At 36.7% G+C, this 18,258-nt stretch overlaps 1 protein-coding gene across 2 annotated transcripts in view; it reads left to right on the top strand.

Moving 5' to 3' along the window:
* The window catches only part of MEST, a 425,711-nt gene that overhangs the window by 297,762 nt on the left and 109,691 nt on the right, over positions 1–18,258 (top strand). For both annotated transcript variants that reach the window (XM_044088671.1, XM_044088670.1), the window contains one exon: positions 14,146–14,247. In XM_044088671.1, coding sequence (XP_043944606.1) covers positions 14,146–14,247 — 102 coding nt within the window. The remainder of the gene's footprint in view (positions 1–14,145; positions 14,248–18,258) is intronic.

Genomic DNA, 18,258 nt, shown 5'->3' with positions numbered 1-18,258 from the left:
GGCTTATTTAAATGGACGAGTTACAAGCTGTTATATTGGTAAAACAAGAGACTGGGGCAAAGAGTTGAATACACTACAGGCAAAATAGATACATTAAAGTTAAATCTAAAACTAAATGACATTATCAGTCAGTCTGAATTTAAAAACTTCAATACAAAATAAGTTGAAATTCTAAATCATAAAGTTTCAATAAACTTGGAAAAACTTAAACTTCAGGCATATTCGGTAAACCCTTTAAGCTCGCATAAACTTGCTCTTAAATAAAATTAGTAAACTAAATCATATAAAAGATATTATAATACATATAAATAATAAAAAAGAAAGAAGCACAGATATTAAAGGTATTCTTGAGGGCTTTAACATATTTTATAAAAATATAAATAATAATACAAATAACCTATATAATGATGATATATTTGAAACTTTTCTAAGGGAAAATATAAATAATAAAATAACAAGTGAACAAATAAAAAATGATAGACTGTTCACTTTAACAGAAATAAAATATCAAATAAAAAGTTAAAAAATAATAAGGCACCAGGCTTAGACGGTCTTATACAAGAATTATATAAAATACTACTGGTTGATACAGTTAAAATATTAGATAAGATCTCTAGAGAAATAAAAATAACTGCTGAAGTCCTCCATCATGGACATTTTCCCTTATATCACCTATTTTATAAAAAGATAAAGATCCTACAATGCTTTTTTTTCTGTTTCTTTAATTTTTTTTGAGTTATTAATAGCTTTGAGTCTACTCAGTTTGATTGCAGATATAAATAGTGGTGTGATTTTAATTCTGGTGTTCATTTCTAATGAAGTGTTCTGACGAAAACTTACATAATAAACTAGTGGTATTAAATAGTGGAAGTGCCTGCCTTTTATTCATTTGGGAATATTTGTGGCTGTACATCTACTGGAGTTGTTTGCATCCTTGGTCTTTGGAGTGATTCTACAAAGTGCTCATTATACACACCCATTTCACTTTTAAATGTGGACTAGAAGATGTTCATGTCCATTGTAGCTAACAGAATTAATCTACTTATCCCTAAACTAATTAACAATGATCAGACTGGGTTTATTTTAAATATACATGTACAGGATAATATAATAAGAATGCATACATTAATAGACTATACAAATAAAAATAAAAAAGAACTTTCTATCATTAGTCTTGATTTAGATCAGACTTTTGACTCAGTTAATTGGTTGTACCTTCTTACAACACTTAGTGTATAATTTCTCATCTGGATTAACTGAATTAGTTTCTAAGTTATACAAAAACTTATGTGCTTATGTTAAAATAGGTTATTTTCTTTCTAATTCCTTTAAATTGCAAAAAGGCACAAAACAAGGCTATCCATTATCACCTTTACTATTTTGCATTCGCTGTAGAACCATTTGCTAGTAGTATTAGATCCAATAAGAACAGTAATGGTATTAAAATAAAAGAAGATTTTGAACTAAAGATTCAACTCTTTGCTGATGATATTTTACTAACAAAAGGAAATATAGAGACTTCATTAGAACATATAATTAGTTCTATGAGTCAGTTTGAAGAAATCTTGAACTTAAGATTTAATCATAATAAAACAAGTATATTATTAATTAATAAAAAAATAAAACATTCATCCAAAAATATTCTAACTTTAATTGGAATAGCAATCAAATGAAATACTTTGGTATAACCAGTATGTCTAATAATAAAGAAATGATGCAAACGTACAATAGGTTGTTGATAAAATTTTAAGTTTAGTCACAAATCAGAATAAATTCTTCTTTACCATGGAAGCATGATTAATGCTTATTAAGGTGGTAATTCACCCTAAAATATTGCTTGTCTTACAATGTTTAATACTATATTCACAAAAAAATGAAGAAGATAAATAATATTCTACTTAAATGCTTAAAAACTCATAACTTCAACAAAATGGTAGTACTGAAACAACCAAGCAACTTAATTTATTGCCATTAGTTCTTAAATGCTACTGATATATATATATATATATATATATATATATATATATATATATATATATATATATATATATATATATATATATATGGGTCCCCTTCACATGATCGACTTTTCACAAAGTCGAAATTCATATGGCTGAGACCATATGATCGAGTTTTGAAAAGCCGATCATGGAAAACCGCTATCTCCATACAGTACAGAATGGGAAAATTTCCCTCTTCCACACTGTAGTGCGATCTCGGAGTTGGCATATTTAGGTTATGGGGGGTGTGGGGTGTGGAGTCCCCACGGGGGGGGGGGGGGCAGGGGGGCTTGCCCTCCTGCTAACAGTTTTAAGGTAAGTGTTTGTTGTGTTTTTGTGTTTATTTTACATTGTCGGCTTTCCGAAAGTCGATCATATGGTCTCGGCCATCTGAAAGTTGACTTTGTGAAAAGTTGACCATGTAAAGTAGACCCATATTTATATATATATATATATATATATATATATATATATAAATATGTCGACCATTACCCCTGAACAAAAGGTGCAACAGCTACTTTCTGCTAATCCCCCTCAGGGGGAGTCCCCAAGAGAAACACTCTTTCATGACTGGCCCTCAGGACTGGTCTATGCCATTTCACCCCATTCCACTAATACCTCCTTTCTTAAAGAAAGCCATCAGGTTGAAGAGCAAGGTGATCCTCATTGCTCCCTTATGGCCTTGACAAGTCTAGTTCCCCTTTCTTTGGCCTCAGCTGATTCACACCATGGATTCTGGATCCAGACCTCCTGTCCCATCCACGGGGGCTAGTTCATCCCAGTCTCTGAAACCTCAAGCTTACAGCTTGGTTCCTCCAATTCTCTTGATCGCCAGGCAAGATAACCTGTCCTCTGCAGTCTGTAGAATTTTGTTAGCTTCCCATAAGCCTTACTGAAAGAGACTTTACCACACTAAGTGGAAAAGATTCTTGTTTTGGGCATGCAATAATGGTATTGACCCCTTCTCTGCACTGGTTGAAAAGGTGTTGGATTTTTAGCTATGCTTTTTGAGCAGGGAGCTTCTTCTACTATTAAGGTCCAACTAGCTGCTATTTCCAACTTCCATGACAGTTTCAAAGAGCAATCATTGATCTCTCATAGGTTGTGCAAAGTATTTATGAAAGGAACCTTGAGTTTAAACTACCTTATAAGGATCCTCTCATTCATTGGGATCTTAATATTGTTCTACAGTCATTGGTCCATTCCCCTTTTGAGCCAGTGGCTAGTTGTGACCTGAAGTTCCTTTCATGGAAAACCATTTTTCTGGTAGCCGTTATGCCTGCCAGAAGAATTTCAGAGATACAAGCATTATCTTCAAAACCTCCATCTTTGATTATTCATAAAGACAGGGTTTTACTAAGAACCAACCCATCCTTTCTTCCTAAGGTGGTATCTGAAGCTAACATTAATCAATCTATTAATTTACCAGTCTTCCCTAATTCTTCTAATAAGGGAGAATATTATTTACACTTGATAGATGTTCATGGGCAACTGCATTTTTATCTCAGCAGAACAAAGGACTTTAGAAAGCCAGACCAGTTATTCATCTCCTTTGCGGGTCCTTAAAGTTTACTTTATCTAAGTAGTTAAGGGAATGTATAACTTTCATCTACAATAACAGAAACGTCCAATTACCTGCACCAGTGAGGGCACATTCTACTTGGTCGATAGACACTTTTGCTGTTTTTCACTCAAAGGTTTCCATGGATGAAATATGTGCAGCTGCAACCTGGGCTACTCCACATACCTTTATCACTCATTACAAATTGGATCTGGTTTCCAGGGGAAGAGGGTCCTTTGGCTATATGATGCTCAGGAATATCCTTCTGTGACAAAAGGAAATACTGAAAGACCAGCTATCTGGAATTTTGTAAATAATTCTATGTCATTTGTGAATATTGATATGATTTATACAGAAGTGTGTGTAAAGTACTGAGCTAAAATGTAACCACAGCATGCCCTATTGGAATAGAACAGGAATGTAATTGCACTATTATTACTGTTTAGATGTATATGTTTAATGGAAACTGGAACACATGAGGTTAACTTGAAAAAAATTTGGAGAAAATAGTTGAAATTAAATAGTTTCATAACCACGTATTAAAAAAGATGTTATCTCTCAGTTTCAATGCAGTAGCATACACAATGTCTAGAGCTAGAAGTTTTTTGTATTGTGTTGAAAGAGAAGTAATTACTAAGTTTAAGATGTAGAAGTGTTTTATTTTCTGACTTCCAGGATCTGCAAACAACTGAGAGAGATATGCAGTTTTCACAGGGATATTCTAAAATTCTGTAAGTTTCTGACAAAAGGGATTTAGCTTGAGAACTAAAGTCAGATGCCAGAAAGTGATGTCATCCAAGCTAACCCAGCAGTAATATTTGGTATTTATTTAAGAACTCTATCAGAGAGAGAGATTGTGCATATTGTATTTTGTCTTTGACCTAACAACATCAGCTGGAAACATCCACTCACCTCTGCACTTGCCTTGCTGTAAGTACATTTTTGGGGCATAGTAACTCTTTTAGATTCAGATAGAAATATAGTAAAGTGTAGATGAGATGTTTTCTTTATTTATTTGAGACTGTCCTGCAGTGTTGTTTTAAATATTTCCTGTGATTTTGAACTCTGATGTAACTGATTACTTACCGAGTATTGTCTTGTTCTTTTATTTGTTATTAAATATATTTAAACCTTTTAATTGTGGCTGGTTTGTTTAGATATATTTAGGCTCTTAGAATACTTGCATATCTATCTTATATCTTGCATATTCCCTGCCTAAATAAAGACTCCACAGTGTATGTTTTGATTAATATTTCACTCTGTTGTCTGCACATTTGTAATATAACTTGCCCGGGAGTGCACACTACTGGAGCCATCCCCTCCACTCCTTGGCATTTCCCTTATAGTGCTTATTTTCTTTATGTTCTGTTTTTAGTTAAGCTTTTGGCTTTTCTCACCACTTTTTGTGTTGTGACAAGGTTAAACTTTTTTATATAACCTTAGCAGACGTGGTGCAATCCCGGTGATTTTTTTTCTTCTCTGTTTCTTGATACTCCAAAGTGATTGTTTTTTTGGCCATGTGTTTCTCCTTGGTGGAGCTCACTTCATTCACCCTCGTTGAGCTTGGGCTCACTTTGCTCCCCTACGCTGCCCCCCAAATCTCACCCACCCACTCTACATTTACATCTAACTAGCCATTCCCCTAACTATATACCACCCAATCAGCACCAATTACATACATCTCCCTTTTGTTTCAATTTTCCCATCATATCTTTCCCTCTGCTCAACCCACACATAAGTCAATCTCTCTCTTTTTATATACACATATTTTCTGTTGCAACTCACTTTCATGTATAACATTATGAGTAACAAAGTTACACTCAGAGAAGTAAACGCCACACACCAACTGAAAAATAATATGAAATAGCAAAAATATATAACTTCTTGGTGTGTGCAACCATGCATCAAACGAAAATTCAAACGTAGCAACAGTTCTTCTTCAAATAAAACAGATTTTAATATCGTGCACTGGTAAGTGCTTTCACATTAGCTTCTTCAGACCAACATGCACATTACTACAAACACTACTATAAATACTCAGGCCAATTATGACTTGACTGAATTATTAACCCTTCATTACCATACTAAAATACATCAGAAACATTTCTTTCTAAAAATCATTCTTATATAAGTATATTTAACTAACCGCAATTAATAAAACAAATAGAAACACTTATTACTAAAATATATATAATATAAAAAATACATATACTAACTAACAGCATGAATTCTATTGCATTGACAAAAACAACAAGTATGCAATTAATGATCATGGAAATCAACGGGCTTTTAAAATAGGTTTTAATGAAGCTCTCTCATTGAGGCCATGACCTCTATCTGCCCTAAATTTCAATATCCAAGTCAGTTCTCTTTTTTCAGTATTATTCCTAATATTTCCTTGTCTAATTATGGGATTAATTATATCTATAGCCATAAATTTAAATATATAATGGTTATTAAACATCCGAACATGTTTAGCTAACACATTATTCTGATACGCTCTCTAATTCTTGTCCAAAAAGATCTGTTAGTCTTCCCTATGTAAAATGAACTGCATGTTTCACATTCAGCTAAATAAACTATATTTGCTGTATCACAAGTAGCATTTATTGTAAAGTTACAAACTTGTCCTGTATCAAGATGGATAAAGTAACCTTTATTATTAATGTAACTACAATAATTCCAAAGACATGCATCTGGAGCGTTTCTCCCCGGGCCTCCGCTGAAAACAGGCTCTGTGGAACCTAGTCGGACATTCCTGGTCAACAAATGTTAAATAAATAAATAAATAAATAAATAATTACAGTGTCCACATGGACTAGTGTTACATGTATTACTAAATGTCTTCTTAGTAAAGTTAGAACATAACAGTCTCTTAAGATTAAGTTTGTTTTTAAATCTAAATGATGGTTTATCTCCTACAATCTTTTTAAAATCAGCATTACTAGTAAGTACCTTCCAATGGTTGTTAACAATGTTATATAGAGCACTGTTATCATTAGTATAAAACATTGATATTTTTATATTTTCATTTTTGAACTTATTAACTCTATCCATTTCTATAGGTGTTGAAAAATATGGCGCAGCTCTATCCTGTCTAAGTATGCCTAAATCTGACAGGCTTCTATCTACTTCTATTGCTTTATATCCACGACTCACAAGTCTATCTTTAAAATTATTTATAGCTTCATAGAAGCCTGTATCACTAGCATTCAAGCAAGATATTTGCATACCTTGTCCCCTTATAATGTTTTTAAAAGTATAATAAGGATGCATGCTACTTTTATGCAGTATATTATTCCTTTGGCACTGTTTCCTATATACCCCTGTATTAATATATTTATCCATAACTCTTTCCATGTATACATCTAAGTATTCAATGTATAGATTGGAATAGCTGTGGGTAAATTTCAAGAATCCAGTCATACAATTCATGTCTAGAATAAATTTGTCCAACTCTATAATGCTTCCATTCCAAAGCAAAAAAATATCATCCACAAAATGTCGATAAAATAAGATGTGTCTTCTGTAGATGTCACATTTGAACAAACAATTTTCCTCCCAATAGGCTAAAACCACGTTGGCGTAGCTATTGGCACAAGAAGTGCCCATAGCTACGCCATCACATTGAATGTAAAAACATCGTTCAAACACAAATATGTTATTTTCTAATATCACTTCCAGAAAAAGACTTAATAAATCTATATTTCTCTGATCAAAGTCACTATGTAATTTCAAATACTCTTTAACTGAATCTATACCAATATCATTAGGTATTACCGTGAAAAGTGACTGAACATCTAAAGTGACAAAAAGTGTGTCAGAACTAATCCCCTGATGTTACTATATTCATGCAAGTCCAACAAAAATTGTCTAGTATCTTTAAGGACATAAATATTGTCATTAAGTATAGGTCTCAGAGCTCTCTCTACGTATATTGAGAAAGGTTCAGTACACCAACCTTTCCCTGAGACTATAGGTCTCATCGGTGTTTTCATACTATTTTTATGAATTTTAGGAAGCCCCTGTATAACAGGGATCATTGGAAATTCTACCAACAAATATTTACCCAAGTCTGAAGTTATGTCATTACTTTTGACTAAGTCTATAATTAAAGTAGACATTCGGTATTATTTTCTTCAACTTTATCAATATTAATGAGTCTATAGTGTTTCTCATCACTCAACAATTTATCCATAGCTTCTTGATATTTCTCATAGTCCATTATGAATATAGGACCACTTTTATATGCTGGTCTTATCATAATAGTTCGATCATTACGTAAATTTGAGAGTGCTATCCTATCTCTAGCTGTAAAGTTAGTATATTTCTTGCTAGATCTATTCACATTGTTTGGATTGTAGTATAACATAACATATAACATTACCTACTCTAGTTAACTATTCTTTCAAATACTAAAATATATACTTATTTCTGTTCTTTCCTACTTTTCTTTTATAACTTATTATCTCATAGCCAGTTTTCCACTATGTCTCATTCACTCCAACATTCATCACTAAAAACCCTTTCTCTTCAAACAGCCTTATTTCTTATTTTAGCCTTCCTCTGTCTCTTGACAAACGTTCATACCCCCATCACACCTACCATTCCACAATTACTACCCCATATTTCAAAATACCTTGTACAACCCCTACCTGGAAACCCACCTCTTTAACACTATCCATATATGCTACTTTCCACTCAAATACCACAAAACCAGTTCTAAAGCTGATGCTGTCCCCAGAAATCATAAATTACTTTACAAATATATCAAAACTGTACTCAGTATATTATCACAGTTACAACTCAGTGGTGATATTCACCCCAACCCTGGACCCTATTCCATCAAAACATAACCTCCACATATTCCCCCCATCATCCCCTCCCACCACAAGAACACTCGCTCTTGTTCATTAACATAAACCTAAGAAATATATTAACATAAACCTAAGAAATATATTAAATAAAGTTCATGACCTCCATGCTTTACTAGATTTATACTCCCCTGACATTGCCATTCTTACTGAAACCTGGCTCAAGCCACATATCAAAAACAATGAAATCTTAGCCCCTGGATACAACCTCTATCAACTCAACCATCAAATTAAATGGGGAGGTGGGGTAGCTATAATGTTCAAACAAAACCTTGCACTAGAAATCATAAGCATCAGTTCTCCTTCATTTAACAATACTGAAATACTTCTCAGTAAACTAAACATTAACAAACAAAACCTTTGTCATAATAGCCATTTATATTTCCCCTGGTGATAATTTAGCAATTATTGAAGACATTCTCTTTTGGCTATCCTCAACCTACCAACAAGAAACCATCATAATGGGAGATCTCAATACAGACTGGGCCTCCTATGACACCAGTAGCCATTCTAACTTTATAAACCTACATGGTTTCTTTCAGCTCATACAAGAACCTACCAGAATAGATAAAATATCTAACAGACACTCAGTTTTAAACTGGACCCTCACTAACAGATCTCCCACATCCCTCCAAACAGGGTGTCTTCATGATAGTATCAGTGAACTATTTGCTTAGATATAATCTTAGCCCTCCTAGACAATCAGTCTATCATCTAATTCATAATAAAAATAAATTTAATACCCAAACATTTCATTCCTTGCTCCAACAAATAAATTGGTCTTCACTAATAACCTTACCATTAGATACTGCTGTACAACACTTTAACACTACTTTCCTGGACATCTTAAATAGCCTAGCCTCTTGCAGATCTGCTAGAATAAAAAAGCACCATTCACCATGGCTAACAAATAACACTAAAGATCTCTTCAAACAAAGGCATGGGTACGCTGGCTTACTAACAGAAACCATATCGATGTACAACTCTGCAAACAGCTTAGAAATAAAAGCAAAATCCCAAATAAAACATTATAAAAAAAATACTGCACCACTGCACAACAAAACCACCAAAACAACCCCCCAAAATTCTGGTCCTATATTAAGAAACTCCTGCAACCTGGCAACACTACTACCCCTACACCCACACCCACTGCATTTCCCTCAAACGATAACATTGCAACACAGTTTAATTCCTTCTTCATAAACTCAATACACTCTAACATCAAATGCAACAAAAACACCTCTCTCAAAATGCCAACCATCAATAGTAATACTGAAAATACCTTCTCTTTTACAACTGTTTCAACTCACACTATAAAAAAACTCCTTAAATCACTCAAACTCACTAGCCTAGCCACAGACAATCTCCCTTCAGAATTACTAAAAATTGCTGCAGATGCAATTGCATACCCTATAACCATCCTCATCAACTGCTCTAGCACTGAAAACTATGTCCCTCTACTCTGGAAAATCTCTTATATCACTCCCCTGCGTAAAGGAGGAAAATCCACAGAACCTGCAAACTACAGGCCCATTACCATCCTCTCACCCCTCTCTAAAATACTTGAAAAAGGAATCCATACCCAGCTTTTAAATCATCTACTATCCAACAACCTCCTCTCTCACACACACAACATGGTTTTCACCCCATGATAGCACCACAACCACCCTCCTCAGCTTTGCCAACACTGTAAGCCACCAAAGAAACCAAAACAGACTCGTCTCTGCCATCTTCCTAGACCTTTCTAAGACCTTTGACACAGTTTCACACCAGAAAGTACTATCAGAGCTAGTCACCTTACACCTTAGTCATTCCACCCTAGGATGGTTCCACAGCTACCTAATCAAATGGCAACAGGCTTTTCCGTGGAATCAGGAGTTATCATCTTTACTCCCTATTAACATTGAAGTCCCACACGGTTCCATACTAGGCCTCTTACTTTTCAGTATATTCACTAACCAACTGCATATATCCACTCCACTTGCCTCAGTTATTCAATGTGCCGATTACTCTACCTCCTTATGTAATGCATCGTCCCTCACACAACTACAGGACATCACACAACAATCTTTCTTGGAAGTTAAATATTGGCTAAACAAAGCTAGCCTCATACTGAACCCAGACAAGACCAAGCTAATGCTATATCTCTCACCCAACTCAACCGTACCCCAACCTCTTTTCATATATATTCTACAAACAACACAATTATTGCTGCCATCTCCCAAACCAAGCTACTAGGTGTAACTGTTGACTACAAACTGAAATTTGATATTCACCTATCTAAATCCATTAAAAAATCTCACGTCAGACTTGGCTCTCTCTATTGCATTAAGCCATTTCTGACAAACTAAGCCAGATTAGACATAGCTAGAACTCACCTCCTATCCACTCTACTTTACACTTCCCCTGTCTTCACCATAGTTAGCAAAACTGAACTTTCCAAACTTGAATCCTGCTATAACAAAATTGCCAAGTTTGCTACAAATTCCCCACATAGGTCACATCATTGCTCCTCCCTACAACAAATAAAATGGCTAGAACTCCCTCAATATATTATCTATACCCAACTTATTATCACCCACCACTTAGTATATCAGCCTGATAGAATCCCAGCCTTTCAACAATTACTCCAAACATATGCTAACACTTGACAACTTTGTTCTTCATACAAAGCCCTTCTACAAGTCTCCAAAAGTAACAACAAGGCTGGGGATTCCCTTTACTCACACCATATTTTTAAAACCTGGAACACAATTCCCCAACATATTTTAAACATTACTAACCTAATCTAATTAAAGAAACAGTTAAAAGACCACTTATAAAGTAAATGGATTTGTTCTTGTATCGATCCGGGTTAATTATCCCCCCAGATCATTAGCCTTTTATGACCTTTTACTAACTTGTCAGAATTTTTCACCATCTTCAATTTACCTCTTTTCTTTCTCAGTCTATGCCAACTTGACTAATATAACTATATATACCTTTAAAAAAATCTTTTAAACTCTGTAAACAATGCTTATGATACTATTCTTTGATTTTAATGTTATGTTTTCAAAGTCAATGTATATTTGTATTTCTCTTATTATATCAATGTATCTTTTTCTGTATATTAAAATAAATTGTACTTCTGGAGGACTATCCCAGTAAACAAATATAAATAAATATCTATTTGGTGACACTGTACAGGTTACTCCTAAATAGCCTTGCTTTTGGTCAGACTACTATTTGGGTTAATAGTTACATTACACAGTAAGATTGGACACCCTTTGCTAAGGGCCTTAAAGTAGCTGATAAGTAGTGGATGGTGGCAGTGGAAGCTACCTTATAGTCTGGGCAGAAGGGGGCATAGCTACTAAACCTGTGCCAGCCTTTCCCAGGAGAGTGTGTGTGTGTGTGTGTCTGTCTGTGTGTGTGTGTGTGTGTGTGTGTGTGTGTGTGTGTGTGTGTGTGTGTGTGTGTGTGTGTCTGTATATAAATCAAATCTTAAAGAGTTTGTGTGTCAGATACTTGGCCAGGGACACGAAGCACTGGATGGACACAGAGAGTACTGGAGATCTTGGTTTGGCCACTCAGCTGAGATCTCAACCCTATAGCTGTGTCAGTGGGGAGTCTTATTGGGTATCTGGAGAAAAAGGGAGAAACCAGCCCTAGACTGACTGTGATCTCTGTGTGCTCTTAAGGTAAATTTCACTTTACTGTGTGTGTGTACTTGTCATCCTCCCAGTGTGTATGCTCCCCACTGTTGTCGGTGGTGAAGATTGAGGCTTCTTGATTACTGTGCCACTGCTGGGGCATCACACCTTCTATAAGGCCTCCCTAGAAATAAGGTAGCTGGGGATTCTGTCCCACACATCAAGGATAAATGAAGATTGATGACATCAGATAAAGAAGTTATGTACTCACCAAAACTTCCATCTGTGTTGTCGATCTTCATTTATTCTTGACTCCCCACCCACCTTCCTCCTCCTTCGGGCTTCTTAGAGGAATGAACTCTAGTCCTGGTTATCTGTTATTTCTTTTATGACCTTGGATATAGCTTCTATAATTGGAATGCAATTGTCCTTCCTTTCTCATTTTATAGCTGCAAACTCAATCTGAGGTAATCTAAAGAGGGGCATTCTGAGTAGGGACTTAGCTCGAGAGATTTTTGGTTCTCGTAATCTGTTACAGGAGCTGAGCTGGTTCTGCGGGTCAGAACCGAGTCCCATATGTTAAAGATAAATGAAGATCGGCAACACAGATAGAACGTTATGGTGAGTACATAACTTCTTTTTCTTGAAACTTAACATTTTACATCTAGATAAGTGGGAGTACTTTATAATATTTAAGATATTTTTTCCTAAATTTCTTATGATCCTGCTAGAGATTGTTGACTTGTGGTATGAAGACAGGGGTAAGAAATATCAGAAAAGCTCAAAAGAGCTTAACAGAGAACTTCAAGTGGTAATGTACCAAGCAGGGTGATGCTGTTTATGAGATTGTGAAATAAATTAACAAAGTTATATTAGAAGACCCACAGTTTGCAAATTAAATCCAGAAGCCAATTACTTGTGCTCTAGAAGGGAAAGCCCAATTATATATCAAAAGTATGTATTTAACTGACCAAACTGGATCTTTTTTAGTGGTGATAAATTATAACCACCTGCACAAAAACGATGTGTTCAGCAAACATCCAAATGAATTTTAATGTGCTGCCATTAAGATGCTGGTATCAAGTCCATGAAAAACTCTTTAGTAATAAAAACATAATTTTCTGGCCATAGATATTCAGCTGTATGCTCAGCTAATGGTATTATTAAACAACTGAACAAACAAACAAATGAAAAGAACAACTAAAGTCATTAACTACTATAAACATGACTGGTCTGGACTCCACACAGTTGGAAGTCCTGCTCTGAAACTTAGGTGAACGGATGTATGTCCAGTGTGTTCCAACAACATCTGCATGTTGAGCATTGAGTCAAAACGCTTGAATTCAGGAAAAGATGATTTGTACAATGTCATTACTTTAAAATGGTAAACAAATCTTTTAAAATAACTGCTTTAAAATCCTAGTAATCACCACTTAACTGTGAGTGATGCAGGAGTTCTGTATTCCCAGACATGATGAAGCCATGACTATTTGAACAGTGTTCCTTATGCCATAACTAGTACATTTTTAGACGTTTTATAGCACTTTCAGATTGGCATGTTTTACTCTGTAAATCTCTTTGCTCAACAGGTTCTGCTCTTGCAGACTGCTCTGCCATAAGTATAAATGGGCATATCTCTTTAGATGAGTTAGCTTCTTCGGTCTGTATCCTTAGCCAAGACAAGTTTTGTATTATTACAGTTCTGTAACATTATGCTTTGATTTTTGCTGCGTTTAAATACTGTAATGACTGTATCTGGCTGTTGCTCCTTCACCCTTTTACAAGTTAGGCAGCTATATCTGTAGGCTTATTCACTCACTATTAACCTTCTCCATTCTGATAAAATTGTCTTTCAAAAGAACTGTCTTCTTTCCACTGCTTCTACAAATCTCTAACATGGAAAAAAAACTTTTTTTCTTTTTGTGTCATTTGTTAAATCAGATGTAATAGCAACAGGATGAACTACTTTCTCAAACACAAGTTAGATTTCTAGATGACCAACAAGATACTGTTTCTTATGAACATTTTATGAAATTACTTTATGAACTAATCAAATATGGTCTTTGTTTCTTCACTAGAATCCGTGAAGTGTTTGGGCCTTACACACAGCCTACTGAAGCAGAATCCTGGGACATGTGGACAGGTATTCGAGTAAATGATGGAAACCTAGTAATGGACAGGTAAATGGATTATAAAAGCAACTGACCCATGGCCTTGCAGGATATGTGTATTGTGATGAGTGGTTGCATTTGGCAGCTATCACGGTTAGCATGTTTACCCTCATTAAACGACTTCACAAGTATGCACTGAAAGTTTATATCCAAATACTGTGCAGTGAAATCCAGCATTTTCTGATTGTTTTTGGCAATATCTTCATTCAAATAAACATACAGTATACAGTTGTTTCAGCCTGCATCTGGATGACTGTCCAAATTTAAACTGAGCATTTCTTAAAATACTACTATGCATTTTTACCCTGAGAAAATTCCACCCCTTGTTGGAGTAAATCACAGTCCACCTGAGAGATAAAAACAATGTTATGCCACCAATGACAGTGTGGCTACAGAAAAATACAACTTAATACCAGCTAAAGTTGTATCACTGCTTAGGAGTAAAGCAAATCTAAAATTACATCTAAAAGTAAAACAGTCTTCTTACTGATGTAGTATAATTAAGACAAACTGTAGATTTGGTAACAAGTGGCGTAGAATGTATCTAAGCAAATTTCCTGTGAATATATTGCTGTGGTCATTGACATGATGATGCATAGCACATTCTAAATCAGTCTGCATAGGACCTAGGTGTTTGGGCTGTGCTCTCTTATTCTGGTCTACATTGCTTTGAAAGGTAGGCCACACAGAGTGCTATTGTTTCAATGAAACTTAACTGAAGTACTTAATGTGCAACATTCAATGCTGTGATTAGGCAGTTTACATATGAGAAAATAATTTTAAATGAAGAGGTTGGACAAAAAAATCTGCTTTACTTATTTCAATTAAAAAAAAAAACAACTTTTTTGTTCTCACACTTAAATTTGCTGTGATTCTGTGCTGTAGGATACTGCCTTCCAGTTTGCCAGTGAGTGAGGTAGGGGGAACATAGCTTTAAATAATAATGCCTAGCTTCTGGGAATTTGCGTGCCATGTGCTACATTCATTTACTCTGAATAAATACTTGCTCACAGCCATAGTGTTTCTGTTGTATGTCAACTGTTTTGAACTTCCAGATGTTACATGGTATCAGATGAAGGAAATTTGTCTGTGGAGGTGAAAACATGCTATATTTAGTAGTACACAATAAAAAATTCCTTGTTTCTCACCTTTCTAAGCTAGTATAGTCCACTTTTCAGGCTAGTGCTGAATTCAGGGCTGTGTTACAAGTTTCTGAGTTGCCCATACCTTACTTGGATAGAAGGAAGTTTCTCTGTTCACCTATGATAGAGGGGAGCTTTGGCAGCCTATCTGTCCCTGGAGGAGTGATTCCAGCCCAGAAGTTAGTAGTTTATTGGCCATTTTGGGCTAATTTCTATCTCTTTCATTTCCCTGCTATAAAAACTGCTAGGGTTAAATTATTCCCGGCTCCACTAAGTCTCCTCTTCAGTTTTTCCCGTGAAACTAGTCTAACTTTCAACCTAAGCACTCAAAAAGCATCTTACAGCCCAGCACTTGCTCAGGCCTAATAGCAAGCACTAATATACCCTGACACTTGATTGCCCAGCAGGGCAAGGCTTTTTATTCACCCCCTCACCAACCAAGCGACTAAGCAGCTCACCCTACTATTCAGGCATGACCAAAGGGCAATTTCAGGTGTACTCTCCAGTCCAGCTGGTGAATCTGGGTATCCTGAGGCAATGTTACAACTGCCTCATGTACACAGACAACCCTCTCCTCTTACCACAAAACACTAACATATGCAAGAGATGCAGTTATGCAGCCAAGCTGGAGGCAAAGCTGTCTCCACCCAAGACTGGAACAGACAGTCAAGAGGAGAAGGTTAACACTTGCACCAAACATCCAGCCGCACATAGACCTACTAACCAGCACTGGCAAAAAATACACATAAATACACAAAATCATAGTCAGAGGCTCTAAATAAAAACCTGCAAAAGCATCAGAGACCGCCAAAGCAGGCACCCAAACAACCTGCACCTCCCGTCACAAACCAGACACATAAAACACAAAATCCGTGTGCCGCACAATCACAGCCCTTAAGGCGAAATAACATACCTAACACACTAGTAATAGGTGACTCTATAGTCAGGAACACTGACGTCCCACTCTCTAGACTGGACAAGCAGAAGGTTACTGTTAGCTGCCTGTCGGGAGCCAGAATCCACCACATAACACAAGCACTCAGGTCACTCCAGAACAAGTACAAATATGACTCTGTCATTGTTCATGTTGGTATGAGTGACCTGAGATGTACCTCCCTGGACTACATGAAAAGAGACATGGAAGAGCTCTCTGATCATGTAGCCCAGGCTGGTATGACCCTGACCTTGAGTAGCATCCTGCCCTCACCAAGAATGATACCTCAGTATAAAGAAAAAATGATCAATTTCAACAATTGGCTAAGCTTCTGGTGTCATTCAAAGGGGATCCAGAGTCTGTCAGCCTGGGATGACATGCTCGACAAGCCACGTTGCTTCACAAGAGATGGCTTGCAGCTGTCACCCCTAGGCTTTCGAATATTGGCCAAGGCTCTTGCTGCCCCCATAGTGCCTTTTTTAGGCAAGGCTCACAAAAGTCAAACCCACCCCTGTAAACAGCACAATTAACAAAAAACTGAGGGTTATGCTACTCAATGCCAGGAGTTTAAATCTCAAAATGCACGCACTCGAAGCACTTATCAGTATGGGGAACATCAACATCTGTGCAGTAATTGAAACCTGGATCAAGGCTCCAGACAGCACCCCAGCACTACTGGGCTACAACTCGTACCACACATTTCGGCCACAGAACACAGACCAAAACAGAAAAGGAGGGGGTGTATCCATATTTATCAAGGATACCTACACCTCCAAGTTAGTGGCGCAGCATGATACCTCTGAGATCATCCATGTGCAACTAACATCGGACACATCTGGAATGCAAATTGTGGCCTGATACGGATCACCCTCCATGACCCAGGACCACTCCACCTTTCTGGAGACACTGGAAACCATGAAGGTCCTACCGAACACCCTGATATTGGGCGATTTCAATTACCCTACCATCGGCTGGGAAAACTACTCGGGTACAAATTCCCAGGCCCAGCGCTTCCTGGAATTCATCAACTCATACACCCTGGATCAGCTGGTAAACTCCCCTACCAGAGGTGAAAACATATTTCACCTGGTCATCGCAAACATGAGCGACAGGTGTTCCACACCGGAGGTCAACCTGTCACTGGTTAGATCAGACCGTAAACTAATCACTCTGGATGTCCACACCCCACCACCACCCCTAACTAAGAAAACCACAGTAAAAAACTTTTCTAAAGCAAACTTCACCTTAAGACAGAGGCGGTAAGTTTCACAGCCCCCCACGCTTAAGGATAATGCTGCCCAAGATGCAGAAACCTTTACAAATGCACTCTCTGAGAACCTACAAGGATGCATGGATTGTGCCATCCCTAGCAAAACCAAGACTCACTCCTCTAAGAGAAGGAAACCAGTCTGATGGACCCCTGCCATAAACAGGCTATATAATAGAAGGAGGAAACTAGTTCAGAAAAAAAGCAAATCCCAAGAAGGAAAGACATCCCTGATCAGTATCAGTAAGAAACTAAGGTCCCTCATAAAATCATCTGAGGCTAACTTCGAAAGAAAAATAGCCAAGGATTCAAAAGATAACCACAAAGCCTTCTTTAGCTATGTTAAGAATATAAGTGGCAACTCGCAGGTATGCACTAAACTAGTGCAAAATAGCACAAAATATACTGAACCTACTGATATTGCCAACATCCTGGCAGATAGATTCAGTGCAAACATCACCCCCCTCTCACCCCCAAAAGGGCCCACAACAATACCGGAAAAGTGTAGTGTCCTGGAAATCACAGATGCACAGGTGAAAATAGCCCTTTCAAAAGCCAAAAACACAGCATCAATGGAGCCAGCTGATGTCCCAGGCTGCATCTTGCACGAACTACAGAATGAACTAACCCCCGCACCTAAACACACTGTTCAACCTCAGCCTCTCCACAGGCTATGT

Source organism: Protopterus annectens, chromosome 11.part0, assembly GCF_019279795.1.
Source record: "Protopterus annectens isolate FY-2018-M chromosome 11.part0, PAN1.0, whole genome shotgun sequence".
NCBI lineage: Eukaryota > Metazoa > Chordata > Ceratodontiformes > Protopteridae > Protopterus > Protopterus annectens.
Note: the sequence above shows the minus strand (reverse complement) of the source record. Positions and strands in the feature narration are given on the sequence as shown.